This window comes from Lampetra planeri, chromosome 2 (genome assembly GCF_965212315.1).
Source record: "Lampetra planeri chromosome 2, kcLamPlan1.2.h2, whole genome shotgun sequence".
Classification (NCBI taxonomy): Eukaryota; Metazoa; Chordata; class Hyperoartia; order Petromyzontiformes; family Petromyzontidae; genus Lampetra; species Lampetra planeri.
The window spans coordinates 24,908,446-24,932,131 of record NC_136108.1 but is presented as its reverse complement, the minus strand read 5'-3'; the positions used below and the strand labels follow the sequence as shown (position 1 = coordinate 24,932,131).

General features: G+C 46.5%; 1 protein-coding gene across 1 annotated transcript in view; it reads left to right on the top strand.

Moving 5' to 3' along the window:
• LOC144724246 (CUB and sushi domain-containing protein 3-like) overlaps window positions 1-23,686 on the top strand; it is a 256,770-nt gene that overhangs the window by 90,106 nt on the left and 142,978 nt on the right. The window contains exons 11-19 of the mRNA XM_078603219.1: window positions 1,536-1,705; window positions 5,184-5,340; window positions 6,371-6,562; window positions 9,662-9,788; window positions 10,404-10,606; window positions 14,034-14,225; window positions 14,787-14,925; window positions 21,395-21,582; window positions 22,854-23,048. Coding sequence (XP_078459345.1) covers window positions 1,536-1,705; window positions 5,184-5,340; window positions 6,371-6,562; window positions 9,662-9,788; window positions 10,404-10,606; window positions 14,034-14,225; window positions 14,787-14,925; window positions 21,395-21,582; window positions 22,854-23,048 — 1,563 coding nt within the window. The remainder of the gene's footprint in view (window positions 1-1,535; window positions 1,706-5,183; window positions 5,341-6,370; window positions 6,563-9,661; window positions 9,789-10,403; window positions 10,607-14,033; window positions 14,226-14,786; window positions 14,926-21,394; window positions 21,583-22,853; window positions 23,049-23,686) is intronic.

Genomic DNA, 23,686 nt, shown 5'->3' with positions numbered 1-23,686 from the left:
TATCGCTAAGGTCGGCTTCAAAGGAAGCTGTGAATTATGATCAAAGTGCGCTTCCATGAATGTTAGCAATGTAACTTATCGCGTTTCTGTATTTGTTCAAATCCTTGTAAATTGGCTGCAGATGTTATGTGAAACATTGAAAGATATGCATCAACATTAAGTTGTAAAAAAAACTAAATGCAAGGTTGGTATTTGAGTCACATTTTGCAGCCTGCTGATAAACAGCAGCTGATAAATTGTTACAATCCCAGCCTTTGGGCAGTTACAGGCGGTTGAAATACACATTTGCATATTAATTTGTTCACCGTTCAAAAAAATATTGTTGGAAAAAATTAAACATGCCCTGCAATGCAATGTGGGCTGCAGTTTTCTAATTTTATGGAATTGAGAGTTATTAAATTAATTGAACCTGTTGAACCTTTTTTTTTCCTTTAATGTAACGTTGTACAAAAAATAGATAGAATGCACCGCAAAGGAATTAAATGAACACAGCAATAGTATGGCATATATAATGAGAAAAAAAGCAAAGTGCATGCAGGATCTTTTTTTTTATTATATATGAAAAAATCAGTATGCCTCAGGGGAGGGTAAAAAAATACCGTGTTCGGATGACGAGGGTTGTTCCAGCTGTGTCACACTTCAATCAATGACTGCTGCCCTTCACAGCACGATAATAGGAGGCAGACCGGAGGGAACGACTGGACGTCATGAAAGTCTTTTTTTTCTTTGCCCAGAGATGGACGCTGCTGCTGGGCCAAATGCAGAAAAGTGTTTCTTTTATATGAATATATATATAAAAACCCATTGGCACGCTGTAAATATACGATGCGTCTGATTTAACGATTTTATTTGTGCGTAGTGTACGAGATCCCACCGTCTGAACACGTCGCGGTAATACTTCGCAAGCTGCGAGTTTTATTGGACGACGTTAAATTGCAAAGTCTTGCTGAGTCCGGCAAAGTAATGATGATGCGGGAGCTTTACATTCAGGACACCTTTCCTACGAATGTTGGGGTGGTTGAACTTCACCGCTGCACACGCGTTGCACAAAACGCGGGCAATTGATTTGCCTTGTTTGGAGTGTGGTGGCACAGTGGCGAGATGATAACTACCTCGCTTGGTATACCGCAGGCCGTAGGTTCGATCCTGACCCTGATGCCTGCTGTATATTTGGAGTACGCATGTCTCTCTCTCTCCCCGTGCTCGCGTGGATTTTTCTTTGGGTCCTCTGGTTTCCCCCCCCCCCCCCCCCCCACATTTAGAATCCACATCACTCGTTTGGAGTATTTGCCGCTATGCATTTCCACATGATGTTGAGCCACTTTGTGGAGCTATCATTAGTGATAGCCAGGTTGCTTCTGAAAAAGAGCCGCATAGCTCAGTGGGGCCTTACCTGGTCAAATAAATAATAGTTGTAGGTGAGTGTTTTAAAAGCCATTGTGATTACTGATTTGTTTACCCACCCAAGCGTGTGATTTACACGTTTTTGCGTTCGCTCGCCTCCCCGGACTGCCCCTTCCTCCTACCGTTCCCAGCCGAGTGCGGGACGTCGTTGCGAGGGGACGACGGAGTCCTGCTGTCACCCAACTACCCGCTGGTGTACGGCAACAACCACGAGTGCGTGTACGACATCGCGGTGGCCCCGGGCCATGGCGTCCAGCTGGCGGCGGTGCACTTCCGACTCGGCCACGGAGATGCGCTCACGGTACCGTGCGCACGACAACACCGGCCTCGAGTTACCACGGCACACGTTCATCACCAGTCCAGAGCAGCATCCGTTTGCCTGACGCGGTGGCGAAATGTTAACTACCTCGCCTGGTATGCAGGAGATCGTGAATTCGATTCCGACCCCAACGCCTGCTGTATATTTGGAGTTTGCGTGTCTCTCTCCTCGTGGGCCTGTGGATTTTTCCCAGGATACTCTGGTTTTTCCCTCCACATTTAGAATCAACATCACGCATTTAGAGTATTTGGCTGCTATAAATATTCACTCGATAAACCATACAATCGAGCTATCATTTGTGATCGCCAGGTCGCTTCTGAATAAGAGCTACATAGTTTGCTGGGCCTTACCTGGCATAAAAAATAATTTATTTTAGTTTACATCATTACAGGTGAATAGTGTAAAGTTACATCGTTGAAATGTATTTCTCCCACCACTGCTCGTACCTCCGGTTAGCACGGTTGGCTACGTAGGGTGCAAAAGAAGTTCAACATAAGTACTGCTGGCAGAATGGCCTTCGCTAGCGGGAGCTCTAGAAGAGCCCCTGTGGAGGGTATTTTGTTGACCCATCCGTCCTCGGACATCTGTGAAAAAGAACTTCATAGCTCATCGGATTCCTCCATGGTAAATAAAACTTCTGATTCTGAGTTGGCCTCCTCTTCTGCACTGGCCTTTAGACGGGGTGGGACTACCCACACTTTACTCCATCACGAGCGATCTGATAATTGAACAACATTACAGATTTAACCTCTACATTCGTAACGACGTTCGCAGCCACAGATGATTTCGCCTAATTTTGTCAACCTTTGTTTTCATTCATCGTAACTTGGTCGTGATTGAACGCTAATGATATTTACGTGAGATTAGCCTCTTCTAATGTAATCTGCACAGTCTCAATGGAATTATACGAAGGGTTTCTCTTGATGTATGCACGTGAGCACAAGGTAATTTACATTGATCTGTTCCGTATATGCCAGTACGATATTAATCTGCAATGAGTTGACAGTTAAATGTTACTCATGTCCGTGACTTTAAACGGTAGGTTAGAACGATTTGGATCTTTATCTTGGATTGGTTCAAAAACAAACTTGTTGATTGGTCCATACCAAAAACAACCTTGTGGATTGGTTTGTGAAAATTGCAATTTGTGTGATCTGGAGAATTAATGGACAGGCAAGATGAGGATTAGAATCAGAATCTTTATTTATCCTGGAGGAGAAATTGGATGAGCAATAAAGCTCTTTTTTTCGCAGATGTCCAGTAGGGGTGGGTCACAAAATAACAACAACAAACAATACAAAACATGATAGGAGTGCAAAGTGTAGGAAAGGTAAACAAATCACTCAAAATAAAATATAAATATACTGAAACTAAACTATATTTTTATTTACCAGGTAAATCCCACTGAGCTCTTAGTTCTGTTTCAGAAGCGACCTGGCCACAAATGATAGCGCAACAAAGTGGCTTCTCATTTATAGCAGCCAAATACTCTAAATGCACATTTTCTAAATGTGGAGGGAAATACTCGAGAAAAATCCACGTGACTATGGGGAGAACATGCAAACTCCAAATATATGGGCGTCAGGGTCGGATTTATAGCAGCCAAAAAAATCGAACTGCTGGTTTATAAGATAGTGGTGGTGACAATGATGATAAGATAGCCACCAATTAAAATGATCATCTTGCGCACAACGTCATGGCCACTAACATTGCGAAGAGTTTGTGGGGCTACTTTTGCACTCTTGCACGAGTGAGTGAGCAGCGTTGGTGCGCGGTGTGCTTGTGAACGGTGTCTCGACCACATGAGGAGTAGAACCGCTTCTCATCCCCGGCAGTGTTCCCTTCCTCTCAACTCTCATTTCACTTTGTGGAGTGAAAGGTTGTTTTGTTTAGTGTACAGTTTTATATGCTCAAATGGTAAACAAGTTGTTTCTTAGTTTAACACGGTAGGCTTTCACGACCAATATAATCCACAATAAAGGTTTTTTGGGTTAGGTGGCGTAAATATAAATGTATCGTTAAACCCGCCACCACCCGACACAGCAAATTAGTAAGGTTTGTCACGTACACAGAACGTGCCAATTCGTTACTAGTACAGCACACAAATGTTGTGGATTTACTCTCCAACACACAGGTGTGCTGAAATAGTAATGAATTGGACATGTCCTGTTTACGTGACAAACCTTACTAATCGGCTGTGTCGGGTGGTGGCGGGTTTAACGACACATTTACAGTTATGCGATCTAACCCAAAAATATCTGTAGTATGGATAAGTTGTTTCTTGTTGATTTTTTTGTATGGGATTTACAAGCATCTGTAGGTTTGTAATTGTTTTTTTTGTATTGTTCGCGAATTTCTACATCTGGGGCATGCCGTGCTGATATTTGTGATCGTTTTATTGTTGACGACTATTAAATATAAAAATAAAAATTAAACACGTTGCCATTATTGGGGGCTTTTGCAATGCATTAATTAGAATTTGTAAACACGTCCACAGCTCGCCATGTAATACAATCCCGTCAATTGTTTTCAATATTAGGTCTGCTAACCAGCAATTTTCCATTATTGGGAAAGCTTGAAGATGCTGTAATTAATTACAGGCTGGCATTACAGCTTGTGCCAACAATCGTGAAACATTATCCACGCGTGCGTGCAATATCTGCAGTGCTATGCTCTCCAAATGACACCTATTAATCACTGTGCATTACCGTTGGCCAAACGAACTTTTGGCAATGGTTGTGCAAAACCTTAACGTACGTGGGAATGAGTACTGCGTGTGCACGTGTTTTTTAGCTCTGCTACAGTGAAGGGGTGCGGCTGGATTGTAGGAATGGGTATTTTTAAAAATTCATAAACGTAGGTGCGGGGCTGCTGTCCCTGAAGGCCGTGCGGGCGCGGCGAGGCTGTTGTGGTGTGGCCGCTCCATGCGTCGTCTACGTGTTTGGACTTCCGAGTGAAGCGGAATTTGTTGCGATGAATGTCGATCCATCGCGTCCGAGATTCGCTAATGAGAAATAAACTGCAATTCTCAAATTTGATGTTGAATGTAAATTTTAGTTGTACCAAATGATTTGGCAATTAATACTACTTTGGGTATGTAGGTAATGTTCCTTTTCATTCCTATGTTAAATTATATAAATATCGCCATACTTAATCGAATTAATAATCTTGCATTAATAATAATGATGTTATCTTATTTAACTTTTGAGTGCCTGCTCTGACAAGAAATCGGAGAAAGCTCTTTTTCCATTGGTGGTGCCAAGGCCCTTTGCATGAATTCCACATTTACAGCCGCTGTCATATATTGATTGCATATTGGGCGGTAGGGTGGCACAATGTGGTTACTACCCACGCCTCACAGCAGGAGTAGCGCAGGTTCGACTCCTGACTGGGGCACTTTTCAATGCGGAGTTTGTATCGATGCCCAACCACCAATTGCGTTTCTATTTCCACTCTCAAGGTGTACGACGGACAGGACGGCTCCTCGCGAGTCCTTGAAGCCTTCACCGGCACCGCCATGCAGGACTCCGTCATCAACAGCACCTCCAACCACCTGCACCTGGAGTTCAACTCGGACGGCGACGTGGTGGACGAAGGGTTCCGGCTTGTGTACACGAGTAAATAGCGCGCCTTCAATCCGGCGTCATCACGTGAAGCGCCGCTGCACACTACCCGCTGGTCTGACGCTCACGCGGCACCATTTTTATAGTTTCCTGTGAAAATACAAAATACTGTCATCAATTCTTAACTGTGCTTAAATCAGATTTATTTTGATCATTAGAAATCATTTGGGAATTTGGTATTTATTGACAATGACACACAGTGACCTACATTTGCAGTCAATTTCATGAAAGTTTTAACGATGCAAATGGCAAAACTGATTATTATTTTTATAGCTGTGATGATTGTGAGGCTATCCGCTTTTATCTACCCTCAAAGATCCATATTCCTCTTAAATATTCACACATTCAATGTAAAGTGGTTGCTGAATTATTAAAACGTGTTCGTAAAAAAAACATAATGAGCAATTATCAAAGTGTTCACATTTTGTAGTTCTGCTTAACTTCTCAGGGGCGCAGCGAGCCTCCGTGGCCGTCAGTTCTAGCCGATTGGGAATGGAAAGCCACGGTAATCAAATAGAATATCAGACCGCCGTAGCACGATGCAGCCGTGCGGTACCGTGCGGTGAGAATCGCTGCTAGCGAGCGAGCGCGCCAGCAGCAAGCAGTTGGAGAGTCCCAGCTCCTCTCGCGGTTTCTGCATCCCGCACGAGCAGGCAAGTCACAGGCACCTGTAGGTAGGCAAGGTCCACCCAACGTCCACGTTTACAACGCCGCCAAGCGCAAAGTTCTGCTGCCTGGATCGGGAGCGCTCGCTCGTCGGACTGCGTGTGTTGTGTATTTGGCCGCGATACATTTCCACGTGATAAGCCACTTTGTTGAGCTATCATTTGTGGCCAATTCGTTTCTGAAAAAGAACTGCATAGCTCAGTGGGCTTTACCTTGTAAAATAAAAAATTGTTTAGTTTATGTTTTAGTTTAGCTTGCTTCATAGACAGCGAAATAACAAAACGTCTATTTATTTTGGCAGATGCAACGCACCTTGTACACATTCCCCAATCGCGCATTCTCTGTTTTGCTTCCGTAGGCTTTGAGCTTCTCAGGTGCGAAGACCCGGGCGTCCCCGAATTCGGACACGCCGTTGCGGACGAGGGGCACTTCGCTGGCAGCAGCGTTACGTTTGGCTGCGACCCGGGCTACACGCCGCATGGACGCACCGTGGTGACGTGCCTCACCGGGGAGCGGAGAGTCTGGGACTTCCCCTTGCCTTCGTGCGTCGGTGAGTGGCGGCCTCGAGTGAAGTATAAACGGGGGGTGGGGGGGAGAGTAGAGATGTGCGGCTACTGGATACTCGGCTGCATTCCGTTACGCTGCGTCTCACCGCTTGTTCGCTAAAAACGCGCGAGCGAGTTCACGCTCATAATTGTACGGAACCCTCGTTTTTACAACTTATATGTCCATTCTTGCAGATAACGTTTCCTACTGGTAAACCTTGTGGTTGTCTCTCTCTGTGCGCCGTGTGACTCATCTGTATATTATCGTATTTCCATCTCTCACGTTATTTCGACGCCATTCCCTGTAGCTATTTATTGCACAGCTGCACTGCAAATCTGCGATTAGGATGCACGTACTCTGAAACTTTCTGTCTTGTATCCTCGGTGTAAACTGTTCCCTTCTTTGTAATGCGGCCTTATCCCTTCATTAATCGTTTGCTTCCCTTCACTCTGCTACCAGAATGCAGCTCGAGATTGACAACTCATTTGTTTAGAACTGCTTGTTGTTGTGTTTAGTTTGTGGTCCTTCCCCCACACCTCCGATTAGCACTGGTGACTACGTACGGTGCGAAAGACGTTCAACGTGCATACAAGCTCGCCTCTATCTGTGCCCACGCAATCTGCCCTGCTCAGCCCTGGCTTATATGGCCCTCGTGTTTCTTCTCGCTTGATTACTCCTCACCCAATGATTAGTCTATTGTCGTGGCCTGCCTCTTTATGACCTGTGTTTATGACGGTGATTAGATTCACAATAGGTCACCATCTATTCTTAACAGATTTCAATTTCCCAGAGCGCAACGGTGCGTTTTTCACGCGTTGCCGTCTCGCCGCGGTGTGGCGTGAAGCTTGACTAAATAACTGTACATTCCTTTGCTTTCATCGTCTTTGTGTTTTTAGTTTGTTGTCCCCCCCCCGCACCTCCAATTAGCACGGTCGGCTATGTACGGTGCGAAAGACGTTCAACATAAATACGTACAGTAAACCCTTGTTAATTCGACACATATGGGGCTCTGGCCTTGCCGAATTATCCAATATTCCGAATTGTCTACAATAGTGCTCCCCAATTCCTCCTGTCCCAAAAAAAAATGCAAAATTTATTTCCCAAACTTTTCACACACAGTACACACTGACACACCTGCATCAATTCTACCCAAAATTTTGGATTTAGACGACATTTCCGAGAGGGTTGGCTTGCACAGAGTGCACAAACAAGGTAAGGTCCAGAGCAACGGGTCTGCACGAACACTCACTACACTCACCACTCTCATCACGCGCACCGCCACCAGACTGAGTCGTTGTTCTGGTCATGCTGTGCGGTCTCGCTCCACGTGCATGCCCAAACTGGACCATTCGGTATGCCAATTCGGCTCATGGCGAATTACTAATACTGTATATGTGCCGAAAGCGCAGCCGTGCCGAATTATCCCCAATTATTAATGATCAAATACCAAAAAAAATAAGTTTTACTGTACAAAATTGTAAAGTTGTGTATTTACAATAATGAATGCAGTGTATTGCCACCGTTACGTCTATTGCAATGTGACAACACTCCTCATTTAGATTTTGAGATTCTGCATGGTGCCACGTGACAAGTGGCAGAGGCCAGTACAGCAAACCCCCAATTGTTGTGCCCTACTGTGCTTCCGCGGCTATGCATCCACCCCTCAAACAACTCCCACACTGACCAGCACGGTTAAGTAGCCAACGGACAAGCGGGCCGTGTGATGGGGCATAGTGTGGGCACTGCCGCCTCCTTGCCAGGTGTCTCCTGGTCATCGTGGGGGGCTCTCTGGAGCCCCCCTCTGGTGGACGCCTTTTTGTCTCGAACAGGACATTTTGCATGGCTGCATTTTGACATTTTTTTCATTGACGGACCAAGTGCTCCGTTCTTCAGTGACACTGTTGAAAATTATATCAGATCATCATGGGACCTCCCTTGCCAGTATGAAGATATTAGAATCGGTTTTACCGTTTCTGACAGTTGTGTTAAGATGTTAAAACACCGAACAAAAACCTTTTGCAAGGAATCGTGTCAGCATTAACCACATATACTCGTGGTGAAAATGCAAACAAAAAAACATGCTCTGACAGTGTGTGCATTGTCTTTGAAACTGATTGGTCCACACCAGAGGATGCCAAAAGGTGACCAGTACAAAGACAATGCCACTAAGAGAGCTTTTATAGCTCGGGGTGAGCAGCTACAAAATGGGACCTTTTGGCGTCCTCTGGTTCTAACACTGTTTGAGACTAAGCTCTCAAGAAAGCTGTCTCTGGTGTGGACCAATCAGTCTCAAAGACAATGCATATACTACCAGAAAATGTTTGTGTTCGTTTGCATGTTCACCACAAGTATATGTTGTTAATGCAGACACAATTCCTTGCAAAGGTTTCTGTTTGGTGCTTTAACATCTTAACACCTGTTTAATTGCCAGAAAGTGTTAAACATATTCTGATATCAGATCGTACAATGTTTGTTTATCCCTCGACGATTTCAATACGAAGATAAAACTCTTCTTGTTTTTTTAACTCTTTTTATTTTACCGGGTAAGGCCTACTGAGCTATGCTACAGCTCTTTTTCAGAAGCGACCTGGCCGTCACAAATGATAGCTCAATGAAGTGGCTTGTCACGTGGAGATTTTTTAAAGCAGCCAGATTACTCTAAATGCATGATTCTAAACGTGGAGGGAAAAACCGGAGGAGCCGGAGAAAGATCCACGCGACCACAAGGAGAGAGACACGCAAACTCCCAGCATGATAAACTAAACTATTTTTATTTTACCAGATACGTTGAACTTCTTTCGTACCATACATAGCCAGCCGCGCTAATCTGAGGTGCGGGGGAAGGACAAAAAACTAAACACAAAAATCAGTTCTAAAAAAATGAACTCTCAATCTAGATTTAAAAGTGCACAGCGCCAGTGGAAAACTCCAAACATACAGGCGCCAGGCTCTGGATCGAACCCACGACCTGCTGGTGAGGTCGTTAACATCTCGTCACCGTGGCACCATCAGCAAAATGGTGACATGCGTTTTGCGGTGCGGTGGAACCGTCGGGTTGGTAACCGTGCCTCTCCCGTGGCGGTGCGTGGCGGTGTGCGCGAAGCGGAGTGCGGTGGAGCCATCGCGGGTGTGTCCGGGGGGACCATCCTGTCCCCTGGGTACCCCAACACGTACGAGCACAACCTGCACTGCGAGTGGACCATCGAGGTGAACCCGGGATTCACCATCAGGTGAGTGTGCGGCCCTGTTTCACATTACACACGGCGGTGGTAATGCTCGTGCCTCGCGGCAGCAAGCGCCTGGGTTCGAATCTCGACTCGAGCGCCCTGTCTGTGTGCCGTTTGTACGTTCCACCGTTCTGCATAAACATCCCAATGCTGATAAATTACCTGCAGCGTACTCAATTGTGATTACACAGCAGCAGCAACATCGCCCCCTCTTGCGAATACTCGGCAGCACCCTCCTCAAAAAGCGTCTTGAGACTCATAATAGGCTTTCATACCTCTTTTAAACCTTTCCCGTTCCGAGACGTCTGCGAGTTGCAGGATGAGCAGTCTCCCGTTCACCTCGAAATCGCGGACCGCGCGAGCGGCTCGGCGTTCATTTTATTTAGAGAGGCGTAGCGCCATTGTTTTTAAAGACGTGGTTACTCACTGCAGAGAACTGTAGCGACACGACCACACTCCGTGACAGCTGGCGCCAAACTGTGCCACGCCCTCCCGCATGGCCTTGCGGAAGCCTCGGTACTGACAGCAGTCTGTTGACCTGTCTGTCTGTCTCACTGTGTCTGACTGCAGTCACTTGACCTGTCTGCCTCACTGTGTCTCCCCCGCCCCGCCCCGCAGTCTACACTTCCAGGTGTTCGACACGGAGGCGTCGCACGACGAGCTGCGCATCTGGGACGGCGGCGCGGAGAGCGGCATCCTGCTGCGTGAGCTCAGCGGCCCGGCGCTGCCCGACACCGTGCATAGCACGCTGCACCTCGTCACGCTGCACTTCGACACGGACTTCTTCATCAGCAGGCCCGGCTTCGCGCTGCGCTTCACCTGTAAGACCCCCCCCCCCCGCCCCCACCCTGCCCATCTCGAGTGTGCTGCCACTTCGCTCTGCACCGACGCATTGCACGTCACTGTGGTGGGGCATTGTGGTTCAAGACGCTTAGGGTTTGCCGTGGCGGCAAAATGTTATCTCCCTCACCTGGTGTGCGGGAGGTCGTTGGTTCGATCCCGACCCTGTCGGTGCCTGCTGTGTAGGGCACCACGGTGGCGAGATGTTAACTACCTCGCCTGGTCGTGGGTTCGATCTCGACCCTGATGCCTGTATATTGGGAATGTGCGTGTCTCTCTCCGCATGGTCGCGTGGATTTTGCTCCTGGTCCTCCGGTTTTTCCCTCCACATTTAGAAACATGCGTTTAGAGTAATTTGGCTGCTGTAAACTAAAACGTCCAAATGACAAGCCGCTTCGTTGAGCTGTCATTTGCGATATCCAGGTCGCTTCTGAAAAAGAGCTATTTAGCTCAGTGGGCCTTACCTGGTAAAATAAAATAAAAATCTAGTTTTGAAGTTTTCGTGACTGCAAGGATTCATACCCTTAGGTTTTTTTCGGTAAAGTTACGTAGGTAAAAATAAAAATAAATAATACAAATAATAGAAATAATAATAGGAGTTATTTCTATTACTATTGCTATTATTTGTATTATTTATTTTTATTTTTACCTACGTGACTTTACCGAAAAAAAACCTAAGAGTATAAAATAAATAGTAAAGTTTTAGTGTAATGCTTTAACATGCCTGCACAGGTTACAAGTTAACATTGTAATGTCAACACCTTCCCACAAGGTGTGAACCTGCCTCAGTCTCAGCACCGCACTCCCACAGATTTACACATTTGCACATCTTTTGATTTCAAATTAAAATTTTAGACTTTTTTTCAAGCGTTTAATGCGGCAAAACATTTTTTTTGCTAAATATGGAAACCTTCAACATGCTGGGACATAAGGCACAGGGATTAGTTGCGAATATTATTTTTTTATTGTTGCCATATTGCGAAGTTAAATGACGGCGGTGTTGTGCTTCGCTTTGAATGATGGTCATTAGGCCCTCTGCATGAAGGCTCCAAAGTTATCTCCATGCACGCTCTGCTTCTCCCCCTCGTGGGACACACTCTGACAAACCCCCTCCGTAAACTATGAATATTAAAACAAGTCATGATTTGTTTAACGCGCAGTAGACTGTCGCGACCAATATTATCCACAATAGAGGTTTTTTTTGGGTTAGATCGCGTAAATAGAAATGTGTCGTTAAACCCGCCACCACCCGACACAGCCAATACTTACTATAATCACCCAGGAATGTCCTTAACGCTCGTGACGTCACTCCACATCGACCAGCCCCCTTCATTAATATCATGAGCAGGTGACGTCACTCCACATCGAACAGGCCCCCTCATTAATAATCATTATAAGGTGACGTCCTCCAAATAGACCCCCCCCCCCCGCCATTCATAATAATTAGCGGCTGACGTCACTCCACATGGGGGGCGAGGCGCCTCCTCCACCCTCGTCGGCGTCAACTTACACCCCTTACTACAAAGGCAAAACCCTCACGTCACGCGATCTCAGTCACGCTGTTGAGACATAGAAGTAAAAAGGACGTCATGATGAACAAGGGATTATAACCTTAAAATTAAATAGGTCTGTGTCACCGCGCCCTTACATACTGCACACGAATTGATGCAATGCATATCACGTCGCGGTCTGCTTTTCGCTTGTAAGTTTCAGATTTACAGCAATACACCCGTCCTTGGATGGGCAAAAGGCGAGTTAGTAAGGTTTGTCCCGTAAACCAAACATGCCAATTAGTCACTCGTACAGCACACCGGTTGTGTGTTGGAGAGTAAACCCACAACATTTATAATTCCAGTACCGTGACGTTTCGCCGGTTTACTCTCTGGTTTACTCTCCAACACACAACTGGTGTGTTGCTGTACGAGTAACAAATTGGCACGTTTAGTTTACGTGACAAACCTTACTAATTGTCTATGTCAGGTGGTGGCGGGTTTAACGACGAATTTTTATATTTACTCGTTATAACCCAGAAAAACCTGGTATGGAAGTCATGGTTTACATAAGGTAGCCTAATCACTCCACATCTCCAATTAGCACATACATACATACATACTCTGTTGGAATTGAAAATAATTTAAAGACTTTATATATATATATAAAACAATCTCCGCATGAACGTCCTCGTCAGGTTAGGGTGCATTTACTAGCTTTCACGGACATATATCATATTTTATTTCATGTCCATCCACTATGAGTGCAGTGGTCTCCATGTGTCTATGCGCAATATCACCAACAGTTCAGTTCCCTGAGGAGAAAAATGAACGGCCATGAGTCTCAGGTACTGGGAGAGCACTGTCCGAGAGACAGAAGCAGTCGAGATTTAATGTTTTGAGAATATGTAGAAACACTCATTAATTGGCAGAAAACATATTTGTTAATGTAGGACTGTAGAGCTTAGACAATTGTTTCCACTGGCTCATGGCCTGGTTGCCTTCCAGCTTGGTCTGTGGTTCCTCAGCAATTGTAAGATGCAATCCGCATGGTGGTGAGATGTTAACTCGCTCGCCGAGTATGCATAAGGTCGTGGGTTCCATCCCGACCCTGACGCATATATATTTGGAATTTGCATGTTCTCCTCGTGGTCACATTTAGAAACATGCGTGAAGAGAATTTGCAGCTATAATCTTCCACGTGATAAGCCACTTCCTTGAGCTACTATTTGTGCCCAGGTCGCTTCTTGAAAAGAGCTACGTAGCTCAGTGGGACTTATTGGTAAAATACAAATAGTTTCGTTTAGTTTAAAAAGTAAAAGTTATGTTGGGAATAGGAAAATACACAGCACGCCTGGCCTATTCCTTTTAACATAACGTCACCAAGTCTCTTGCGTCCACTCTGAAGCAGTGCGGAGTGTTTACTGTAAATGGCGGCAGGGTGGCGCGGTAGCATCGCACGTGGCTCACAGCAGGAGGTGCTTGGGTTCAATTCCCAACCGGGGGCGCATGTCCATGTGGAGTTTGTGTGTTCTCCCCTGTGCAGCATCCCTCTGAGTTCTGCAGTTTTCTCCCGTAGCTAAAACAACAAAAATATTATAAAAATGTAAATTGTGATTGACCCAAATTATTCCAATGCAAAAAAAAATCATGAAAACCCATTCAATCGGGATTACACACAGCAGCAGCAGCAAAAATCGCCCCTTGTGAAAAAAACTGAGCAGGACCCTCCTGTAAAAGAGTCTTGGGACTCGGTGTGAAGCTGTCCTGGATAAACAAGTGCAATGATAAGAATAATATTGAAGCACAAGCTCATCGCTCCCTGGACATCTGTGACCTACTGGACAGCTTCACAGCTCATGGTATTCCTCCAGCCCAAGTCAAGATTCTCTCATCCCGAACTCTGCCCTCCCCACAGCTTCGGTGGCGTCCGAGTGCCGGGACCCGGGCGTGCCGACCAACGGGTCGCGCAGCGGCGACGGACGCCGGCCGGGTGACAGCGTGCTGTTCCAATGCGACCCAGGCTACGCGCTGCAGGGACCGCCCCGCATGACCTGCGTGCAGGCCGAGAGCCGCTTCTTCTGGCAGCCCTCGCTGCCCATCTGCGTCGGTGAGGGCGCATCGCCGCAACGCCGGGGTTATAGCCTAGCCGCCGCAGAAGCTGAAACGATCGGGGCAAGTTTCTTAAATCCTCCACCACCATCCTCTCCCCCCCTGCTGCCCACAGATGCGCCCCCCCGCGTTTGCCCACCCAGGTTTTAAATGAGTACCCCGCAAGTAGGTAGATGGGCGGGTTGCGGGGTAAAGTTGTGGGGACTCCCACATCTTCCAGGACATATCTGGCCAGCATAAAAGAATAGTCGGGAAAACGCCCTCTTAGAGAGTGAGGAGCCCCTTCCGCCAGCAGTAGCACGAGAAAACAATTACAAGTCTGTGCCTTTACCCATTAAACTCCCCCCTGTTCAACCAAAGTTCTTCTTTTTGTCAAATCTAAATGCCAACGATGTCATCTGGTTCGTTTACAATTTGCGAGGAACAGATGCTCACTCTGTAAAGTTTTCCTGTGACCTTACGGACGGACGAGGGCACAGAGGGAAATGGGAGACATTGTTTCAGTCGAAGGTGTTGACAAACATACTCAAGTGTCGTCATTGTGTGCCTATTCCCTCAGCGCCGTGCGGTGGTAACTTGACTGGCCCTGCAGGATTCATTCTGTCACCAAATTACCCCCAGCCGTATCCTCCCAGCCACGAATGCCACTGGACAATCACGGTCAACGAGGACTTCGTTGTGGCCCTCTCGTTTTTAAGGTAAGCGAGCGGCCTGCTGTTGTCTTGTTGTCCCCCGTCCCACAGGTGCCCAGCTATTGTTTGAAAGCAAAGTTACGGCTGTCCTTATCCAATTCAAGTTGTGTGTATACGCGAGTCCTCAACGATCAATAAACGAGGTTCACGGGAACAGTAACCGTGGTAACAAGCGATAAAAGAGTGACAAGGAGCCGACTGACTACCGGTGAGAGAAGGGATTTGTGAGTGCTGGTTCATCGACCAGTTTAACACGTATTAGTCATAGGAGGAGGTTTTCTCGACCAATATTATCCATAATAGAGGTTGTTTTGGGTTAGATCGCATAAATATGAATGTGTCGTTAAACCCGCCACCACCCGAGACAGCCAATTTGCAAATTTACTACTATAATGAGCCAATAATGTCTGTGTGTCCCATGCGTGATGTCATTCCACGTCGGCGAGCCCCCCTCATTAATAATCATGAACAGCTGACGTCCTCCACATGGACCTCCCCTCATTAATAATCATGAGCGGGGTGACATTCCACATCGAACAGCCCCCCTCATTAATACTCATGAATAGGTGACGTCCTAACTTAAAGCTTTTGTGACTGCAGGAATTCATATTATTTTGGTTTTTCAGTAAAGTCACGTAGAAAGGTTCAAATAAAATAACAAAAAAATACGACGTTTCGATCGCAACACAAGCGGTCACCAAGCTCTCAAGATGAATGGATATTCAGACTACACAATCTGTAAAGCTATCACCCCAACCGTTGGGAAAGAACCATCTGAGAACCCAATCAAAACCATCACCTTGCCATACATAGCAGGGGCCACCAAAAAGATTTCCAAAATCATGAGCGAACAAGATCCAGGTTCGATTTACCACAGTACATACAATTCGTGATCTGATCCCATCTGTGAAGGATGTGATCCCTGACATGCAATACCACAGCGTCTGCAAACTAAGCTGTGTCTGCGGCAGTAGTTACATTGGGGAAACTAAGCGACATGCCTCGGACCATGTTTGTGAACATAAGGCAGATCTGAAACACGGTAGGACCAATACCTCTGCCGTGGCTGATCATTGTGTTAATGCGGTGGGCTCACACGAAATGTATTTTTCTAAAACGAAGGTACTTTGCAAACCCACTGGCTATCAACAAAGATTCGTTCATGAAGCCATCCATATATACAAACACAGACACAATTTCAACCGAGAAGATGGGTACAAACTGAGCAATCATTGGAAGGACGTTATCAACCGGTTTAAGTCATAACTGGCTATGATGTTCCCATCCTACCACCTTCAATGTTAGTAGTTATTTTCAGCTCTCTGATTTTACATTAACGGGTTGAATTTCTCACACTAACACAGCCACCTTCGCGCCGACCGAGAGGTTGTGGCTCTGCGATCTACCATTAACATGCTAATCTCTCACATTAACATAGCCACTTCAGCATGCTCGCCATGGAGGCCGCTCACTGATCTAACATTAACATGCTAGTTTTTACCCAGCAGCCCTTTAATTGGTGGAAAACCCACCACCGTTGTATATCGCTGCCCACCACCTACATTAACATTAGCTGCCCCGCCCATGCTGCTGACATTTGGGCTACGCCCATTTCAAACCTTTATAATCGGTTTGCCTTTAGAAGCTAACCCCCTTTTCCTGATGACACCGTTTGTGTTGCGATCGAAATGTCGTAGTTTTTTGTTTTTTTCTTTGAACTAATCTAGGTGACTTTACCGAAAGACCCAAAGAATAAGGTGACGTCCTCCAAATGGACACTCCCCCCCCCCCCCCATTGATAATAATTAGCGGGTGACGTCACTCCACATGGGGGGGCGAGGCGCCTCCTCCTCCTCAGCGTCAACTTACAACCCTCACTACAAAGGCAGAACCCTCACGTCACGCGATCTCCGTAACGCTACTGAGACATAGAAGTAAAAATGACGTCATAATGAACAAGGGATTATAACCTTTAAATTAAATAAGTCTGTGTCACCGCGCCCTTACAAATTACACACGAATTGATGCAATGAATATCACGTTGCGGTCTGCTTTTCGCTTGCAAGTTTCAGATTTACTGCAATACACCCGTCCTTGGATGGGCAAAAGGCTAGTTATTAAGGTTTGTAGGTTTACTCTCCAACTCACCGGTGTGCTGAACTAGTAACGAATTGGCACATTTTTTTACGTGGCAAACCTTGACTAATTGCCTGTGTAGGGTGGTGGCGGGTTCATCAACACATTTATATTTACACAATCTAACCCAAAAAAACATATTACGGTTCATCACCCGTATGATGTTTAAACTCGGCATGTTTGAAAGTGGTGTGTGGCCTAAGTGTCCCTTTCTAAAGCCAGCTCCTGAAGGCAGCAGTGGCAGCAGGACTCCCTGTCTTGTGGGAAGGTTCAACCCAACACTCCAAGAAGGAAAACAAGAAATCAAATCAGATTAAATTGCAATGGAGTGTGATTGACCTAATGAGACCGGCTATTACAAAATTACGCGCATTGAAATGTTTATACAACTAAAAGGGCAAGTACTTACTGGTCAAATAGTTTTAGTGTTTAATGAGAGTAATTTTCTGATGATTTGACGGCATATTTTATGCTGCAGAGAGATGTTAAATGCAACTACAGTCCGTCAATTTCCATCTCCAAATTAACACGATCATTATGTTCATAACGGCTTTGAGTCATCATTAATAATAGCAGTGTTCCTCCAATTTGCTGAGACGTTAAAACACAGGCTTACTGTTCTGTAAGCAGCTTCGGAGATAGTCCGTAAATAATGCGATAGGTGTGTATATAGAGTAGGTGTGTATAGAGTAGGTGTGTATATAGAGTAGTGTATGTAGAGTAGTGTGTGTATAGAGTAGTGTGTATATATAGAGTAGTGTGTATAGAGTAGGTGTGTATAGAGTGGTAGGTATGTATATAGTAGTGATACATAGAGTATGTGTACATATAGAGTATGTGTATATAGCGTGGGAGGCATGTGACTCAATGGATATTGGTGTAGTGTGATCTAAGCTGTCACAGACCCAGGCCGGAATACATTATTTACAAACAATAAAAAACAATTTCAAGAGTGAATTGGCTGCACTGCGATTGCACAAAGAAAGTAATGCGCAGCACAGACAAGAAGACCGGCTTCGGCCAAGTTATTCACGGCAACTCTGGAATATGTTTATCAAAAAATGTTTACTGGACAAACAAAGGCATAAACATTCGCGTGAAAATACGAACCATCTGAGACTTTGCCGATGACATGGCCATTACAATGACCGATGAGAATCAACTGCAGTAAAGGACAGAAATTAATCAAGGAGGCTGCGACGTGAGGCTCGAGAGAAATTAGCAAATGAAGGTTGGGTACAACACGTGTCGCTAAAATAATCAAGATATTTGTTCACGGGGACACAACTGCAGAGCACGTAAATTAATTAGTTGTATTCATGCAGGACACCCACACGGAGTCGAAAGTCTGTCTTTCAGGAGCGCCCTGCTCTGTTGTGTTTTTTTTATTTTAAGATGTTCTCAGCCAATGAACCCTTCCCTGTTCTGAGCCGTCTGCAAGTTGCAGGGTGGGTGTCCCTCGTGCACCGACGAATCTCGGCACGTGCGAGGTGTAGTGCCGATGTTTTTAAAGACATCGCTACTCACCGCAGAGAACCGTAGCGACACGACCGCACTCGATGATAGCTGGCGCCAAGCTGTACCACACACCCCTCCCGTATGACCTTTTACTTCGGATTCCGTTCCGATGACGTAAACATACGTTTGAGTTGTTTATTATACACTTGGGAGGAAACCGGAGCACCCGGAGAAAACCCACACGCACGAGGGGGCAAAAACACTAACCCCGTACAGATGGAAACAGATGGGAATTAGTGGACTTGCTGTACTGCCTTCTCCCAGGGTATGGCATCTCCTCAACGCACGCGGGAAGGGAGTTACACAACAATTTTTTGTTTAAACAATTAAATATTCTTTTATTTTACCAGGTAAGGCCCACTGAGCTATATTGCTCTTTTTGAAAAGCAACCTGGCCCCACATGATCGCTCAACAAAGTGGCTTATCATGTGGAAATGTATTGCAGCAAAATACTTTAAACACATTTTCTGTATGAGGTGGGGAAAACAAGAGGACCCGGAAGAAAATCCACGTGACCACGGGGAGGGAGAAAGACACGCAAACTCCAAATATACAGGTGTCAGGGTCGGGATTGAACCCGCGAGCTCTTATATACCAGGAGAGGTGGTTAACATCTCGCAACCGTGGCGCCCAATCGTGCAGTAATCCACCATCCCTCGCCTCCACAGCGTTGGATTACAGGCCACGCCGCATAGCCTCATCAACGCCCATCACCACTTGACAGCATCTCTTGCCAAACGCAGACGTCAATGGTTGGGGCGCACGCATTACAAATGGGCCTCAGAACCTCTTCCAAAGCTGTGCGTGCGTTGGGAGATCGGCCAGCAAATAATTAGTTGGCAATGATCAGTCGCGAAAGTCTTCGAGAGGAGAGGCGTGACGTGGAAGGAGGCGGAGAGACTGGAAACCGACCGGCATGCACGGGGCGTCCCTTCTACACGGAGCAATCGGCCAGTGACTGAAGGCGATAGAGTGGAGAGAAGCCATTTGATCTTGTGTAGGTGTTGTTCGCGATGCCTCAGAAGCATCACCATCTCCTCCTCTGTAAATATCTCGTAAAAATCTCGCTTTCTTGGATACCTAGATAAGGATGTATTTACTCTTTGGTTTTCTTGGTAAAGTCACTTAGGTAAAAAAGAGAAAATAAATTAAATTAATAAATTAAATTAATTTCTTTTCTCTTTTTTACCTAATTAAATTAATAAATTAAATTAACTTATTTTCTCTTTTTTACCTACGTGACTTTACCAAAAAAAACAAAGAGTATGGACCCTTGCAGTCACGAAAACTTCAAATCTAGAAGGATGTCTTTGTCCTTGTTTTCATATTTTATAATGGTTAATAATAATAATGTCTTTTCCACAAACCGGTTACCTCGGCGAAAGAAGCCAGAAGCCGACTGATGTGGTGTACCCATTGTCCAACATTTCACAACACGTGCTAGGAGCTTTCAGGCCTTAAGATGCTGCCAGCACACGGAGTGAAAAACGTCAGATATCATACCGAGCGACACGCGTTACAACATGATGACATGTCGGAGAGTCGTATTTTTGTTGCTTCATGCAAGCTCAGGGTCGGGAATCCATTTTTGTGATGTTTTTCCATTGTCAATATTGTTTTTGCTTGTTTAGGTCTCGGTTTGTGATGGTTTTCTCTGCCATCGGCCAAATGCACACCTCTTGGAAAGGACTAATAAATGTCAAACACCATTATGGCCGGGCCCTTTGTAGACTTATGAAAAGGTGGTCGACTCGGTGGAAATTGAAGCAGTCATTGAATGTATACTTTTAATTTTGGTCAAAATGTGTATTTACGTTGACATACGATGCCATCTGGTGTACGGTCCCCCCCCCCCCCCCCCCCGGCAAGCATCGTATTTGTTGGTCCTGCTATCCCCCTCCATGTGCATTGCTCAAACATGAGGCCGACAGCGCAAACATTTCACGGCTGTCACATGACGAGCTGCCACATGATGAGCGAGCTGCCCAGCAGCTGCTGCCCCATCTCCTGCTTCCCCCACGACACCGGCCCACGCCCCCCCCCCCCACTCCGTCCCCGATATTTTGTGTGGCAATTAGTGACAATAAATACCGCTGCACGTATCCTCCCTATTTTCTGGTGGGCTAAAATATAATTGCTGCAAACCGTTGATGAATTAGGTTGTGAAAGTAAAATGTTGCCCTTAATTTTGCCGTTTGAGAAAAGCCACGTGTTAGAAATACTTTGGTAGCATTTGAAACTGACTTCCAATGGCGGTTTGTGTGGAGCTGGAATTGGAATGGGGAGGGCTAATACAATGCGATATAGACAGTCGCTTTTGAGCAGGTGGAAAGCATCGCTAATCTGTATTTTTGTTGAACTGCGTTCGCACATTACATAGCCAGCCGTGCTTATGGGAAGTGCAGTGGAAAGACAAAAAAACTAAACACAAAAAGCAGTGCTAAAGAAATGTATTTTCAATCCAGGTGATTTAAAAGTGCATAGCTCCGGTGGCTGCCTGATATCAGAAGGAAGAGCGTTCCATACGGCCGCAGAAGCACATCTGAAAGCGCGCGACGCGGTGACCGTCATTTGTTCGATGGCCAGCCAAAAGCCGCCGCTGCGACGATGACCCCAGTTCGTGTGCTGATGCTTGATCTTCCTTGACGAGATCAGCGACGTATCGCGGTTCACTTGTGGTGAGCGCTCTGTGTAGCGAGCGCGACCTTACAATGCGCGACATCGCGGCGATTGTCACGCTCCGTGGATCGCCTCGCGGCGCGAAGAGCCTCCGCCATGGGGATTCTAAAGCGCCCTTTGTGCCCCCGGCAATGCGGACAGCCTGAACCTGGAGGCCAACTACGACTTCCTGCACGCATACGACGGGGGCGACCTGCTGGCGCCGTTGCTGGGGAGCTTCCACGGCTTGCAGCTCCCGGGCCGCGTGGAGAGCGCCGGCAACGTCCTGCACCTCGCGTTCCACAGCGACAAGACCATCAACGCGGGCGGCTTCCACATCGAATACCGCGGTGCGTGCCGCGTGCGCGCCACTCCCGCCGCAGCAGCGTTCACTCGCACGCCGTATTGGCGCTGCCGCCCTTTGCCCCGCACCAACGTGACCACGAGGGGCCTTTAATGGTAATTTTGATTGCCGCTTATTGTTCGTGAAACATCGTTCGTACGCCAATTCGAAGCTGTTCTAGTGCCAGCCACCTTCAGAGTCTTTGCCACCATCGTGTGTGGTGCTGTGTCAAAACAATCCGTACTGACCTCGGGGAGGCCCAGGAGCGGTTGAGATATAACATCACCGATGTTAGCCCCAAGCAGGAGTCAAACTCTCGCCGTTAGGTTCGTAGCGCAGTGCGCCAGTCGCCATGCCACCGCAATCCCGCGCACGTGCGTACACACACAAGTGTGCCGTGTCAGCCGAAGGCAGATTGTCATTATAGCTGACTGATTGACGAATACCACGTTTAAGTTCCCGTGGGATGAGGTTGCAGCTGAGAAATGTCCGTGTCTCTGGTGATCAGATGAGGCTTGGGCCGGCACTCATCTCATCTCTCCCCCCACGGAGCAGGGGGCTGCTCGCTGGACACACACAACAGCGGGCACCGCTTGGCAGAACATTTTTGCTGTGGACTTATGGCATCTTCACTAATTGGGCCTTTAGCAGTGTCTGTGTGGTCTTTGAAATGCCAAACTGAAATTTGTGGAACTGAATTATGCCAAATTGCCCGACTACCAGAACACCTCACCATTCCACAGTTTAGTGAGAAACAATTGTACTTGTCAACTTTATAAATCTAATCGGAAATTAAACATTTTGCCGTCTACCAAATAATCCTCAAGATGCTTCCAAGATGTGTTAGAACGTGGGTAGTATGTGCTTGTTCCTGAGCGATTGTGCAATACTATTTTTACAATTTTTATTTTAGCAGCTAAGTCCCGCTGAGCAATATCGCTCTTTTTCATAAACGACCTGGCTATCACGTGGAAAATCTAAAGCAGCCAAATACTCTAAACGCGTGTTGATTTTAAATGTGGACGGAAAAACTGGAGGACCTGGAGAAAAATCTAAGCGACCACGGGGAGAGAGATTCGCAAACTCCAAATATACAGCAGTAGGCGTCAGCGTCGGGATCGAACCCACGACCTCCTGCATACCAGGCGAAGGAGATAACATCTCTTAGCCACCGTGGCGCCCCTAAACACGAGCGATGCTATGAACAAACTTTTTTTCCCAGGGCCGGTCTTACTCCGGAGGGTCACTCATTCATTTTTTTTCTGTCCGCATTCGCAGAGAAACCGCGGGAGTCGTGCTTCGACCCCGGGAGCATCGCGAACGGTTCGCGCCTGGGCTCCGACCTGCGCCTGGGCTCGAGCGTGACGTTCGCCTGCGGCACGGGCTACTCGCTGCACGGCTATTCCACGCTGCTGTGCATCATGGGGGACGACGGGAGGCCAGCGTGGAACCGGCCCCTCCCGGCCTGCCGCGGTGAGAGCCCCGGGCGCGCCCCCCGCTCCCTCTTCCTCTCCTCCTGACGGATCGCGTCGTCCTGGCACCACCCCCCCCCCCCCCCCCCTGAGACGGATGATAGGATACCAATGACAGATGGCAGCGGAAGCGTGGGAATTATTTGGTATTTTGGATATGTATGTACGCATGTGGAACTTCTTTCGTGGGTATTCTCACCTCTTCAAAGATGTTCGTGTGTACAGTTGATCATCGATTATCCGGCTGCTGCTTCCAACATTATCTGGCGGTCCCGGGCCGATCCGCCAAAACTGATCCAAAGGCTGTAACCAGGTCCGGTGATCAGCACAGTGTGCGTGACATGCAAAGCAGTTACGTTTGATTTCAATGTAAAATATTTTAAAAATAACATTATACACTACGTGCAACTTAAACAATGTCAATAATGCACTATACACATCACCCCATGATGCAGAGTCTTCGAGATTCGAGTGGTAAGTATGTTACAGCAAATAAAGTTACTTTTTAAAGTAGGATGTTTATTGTTGTCTATTTACATGTTCATTTATAGCAATTTCATACAGTAAACAAATTAAAACACAAAAAAGACATATAACACCCAAAATTAGGATGTCATACAAGAATGTGCAAAAATAAGC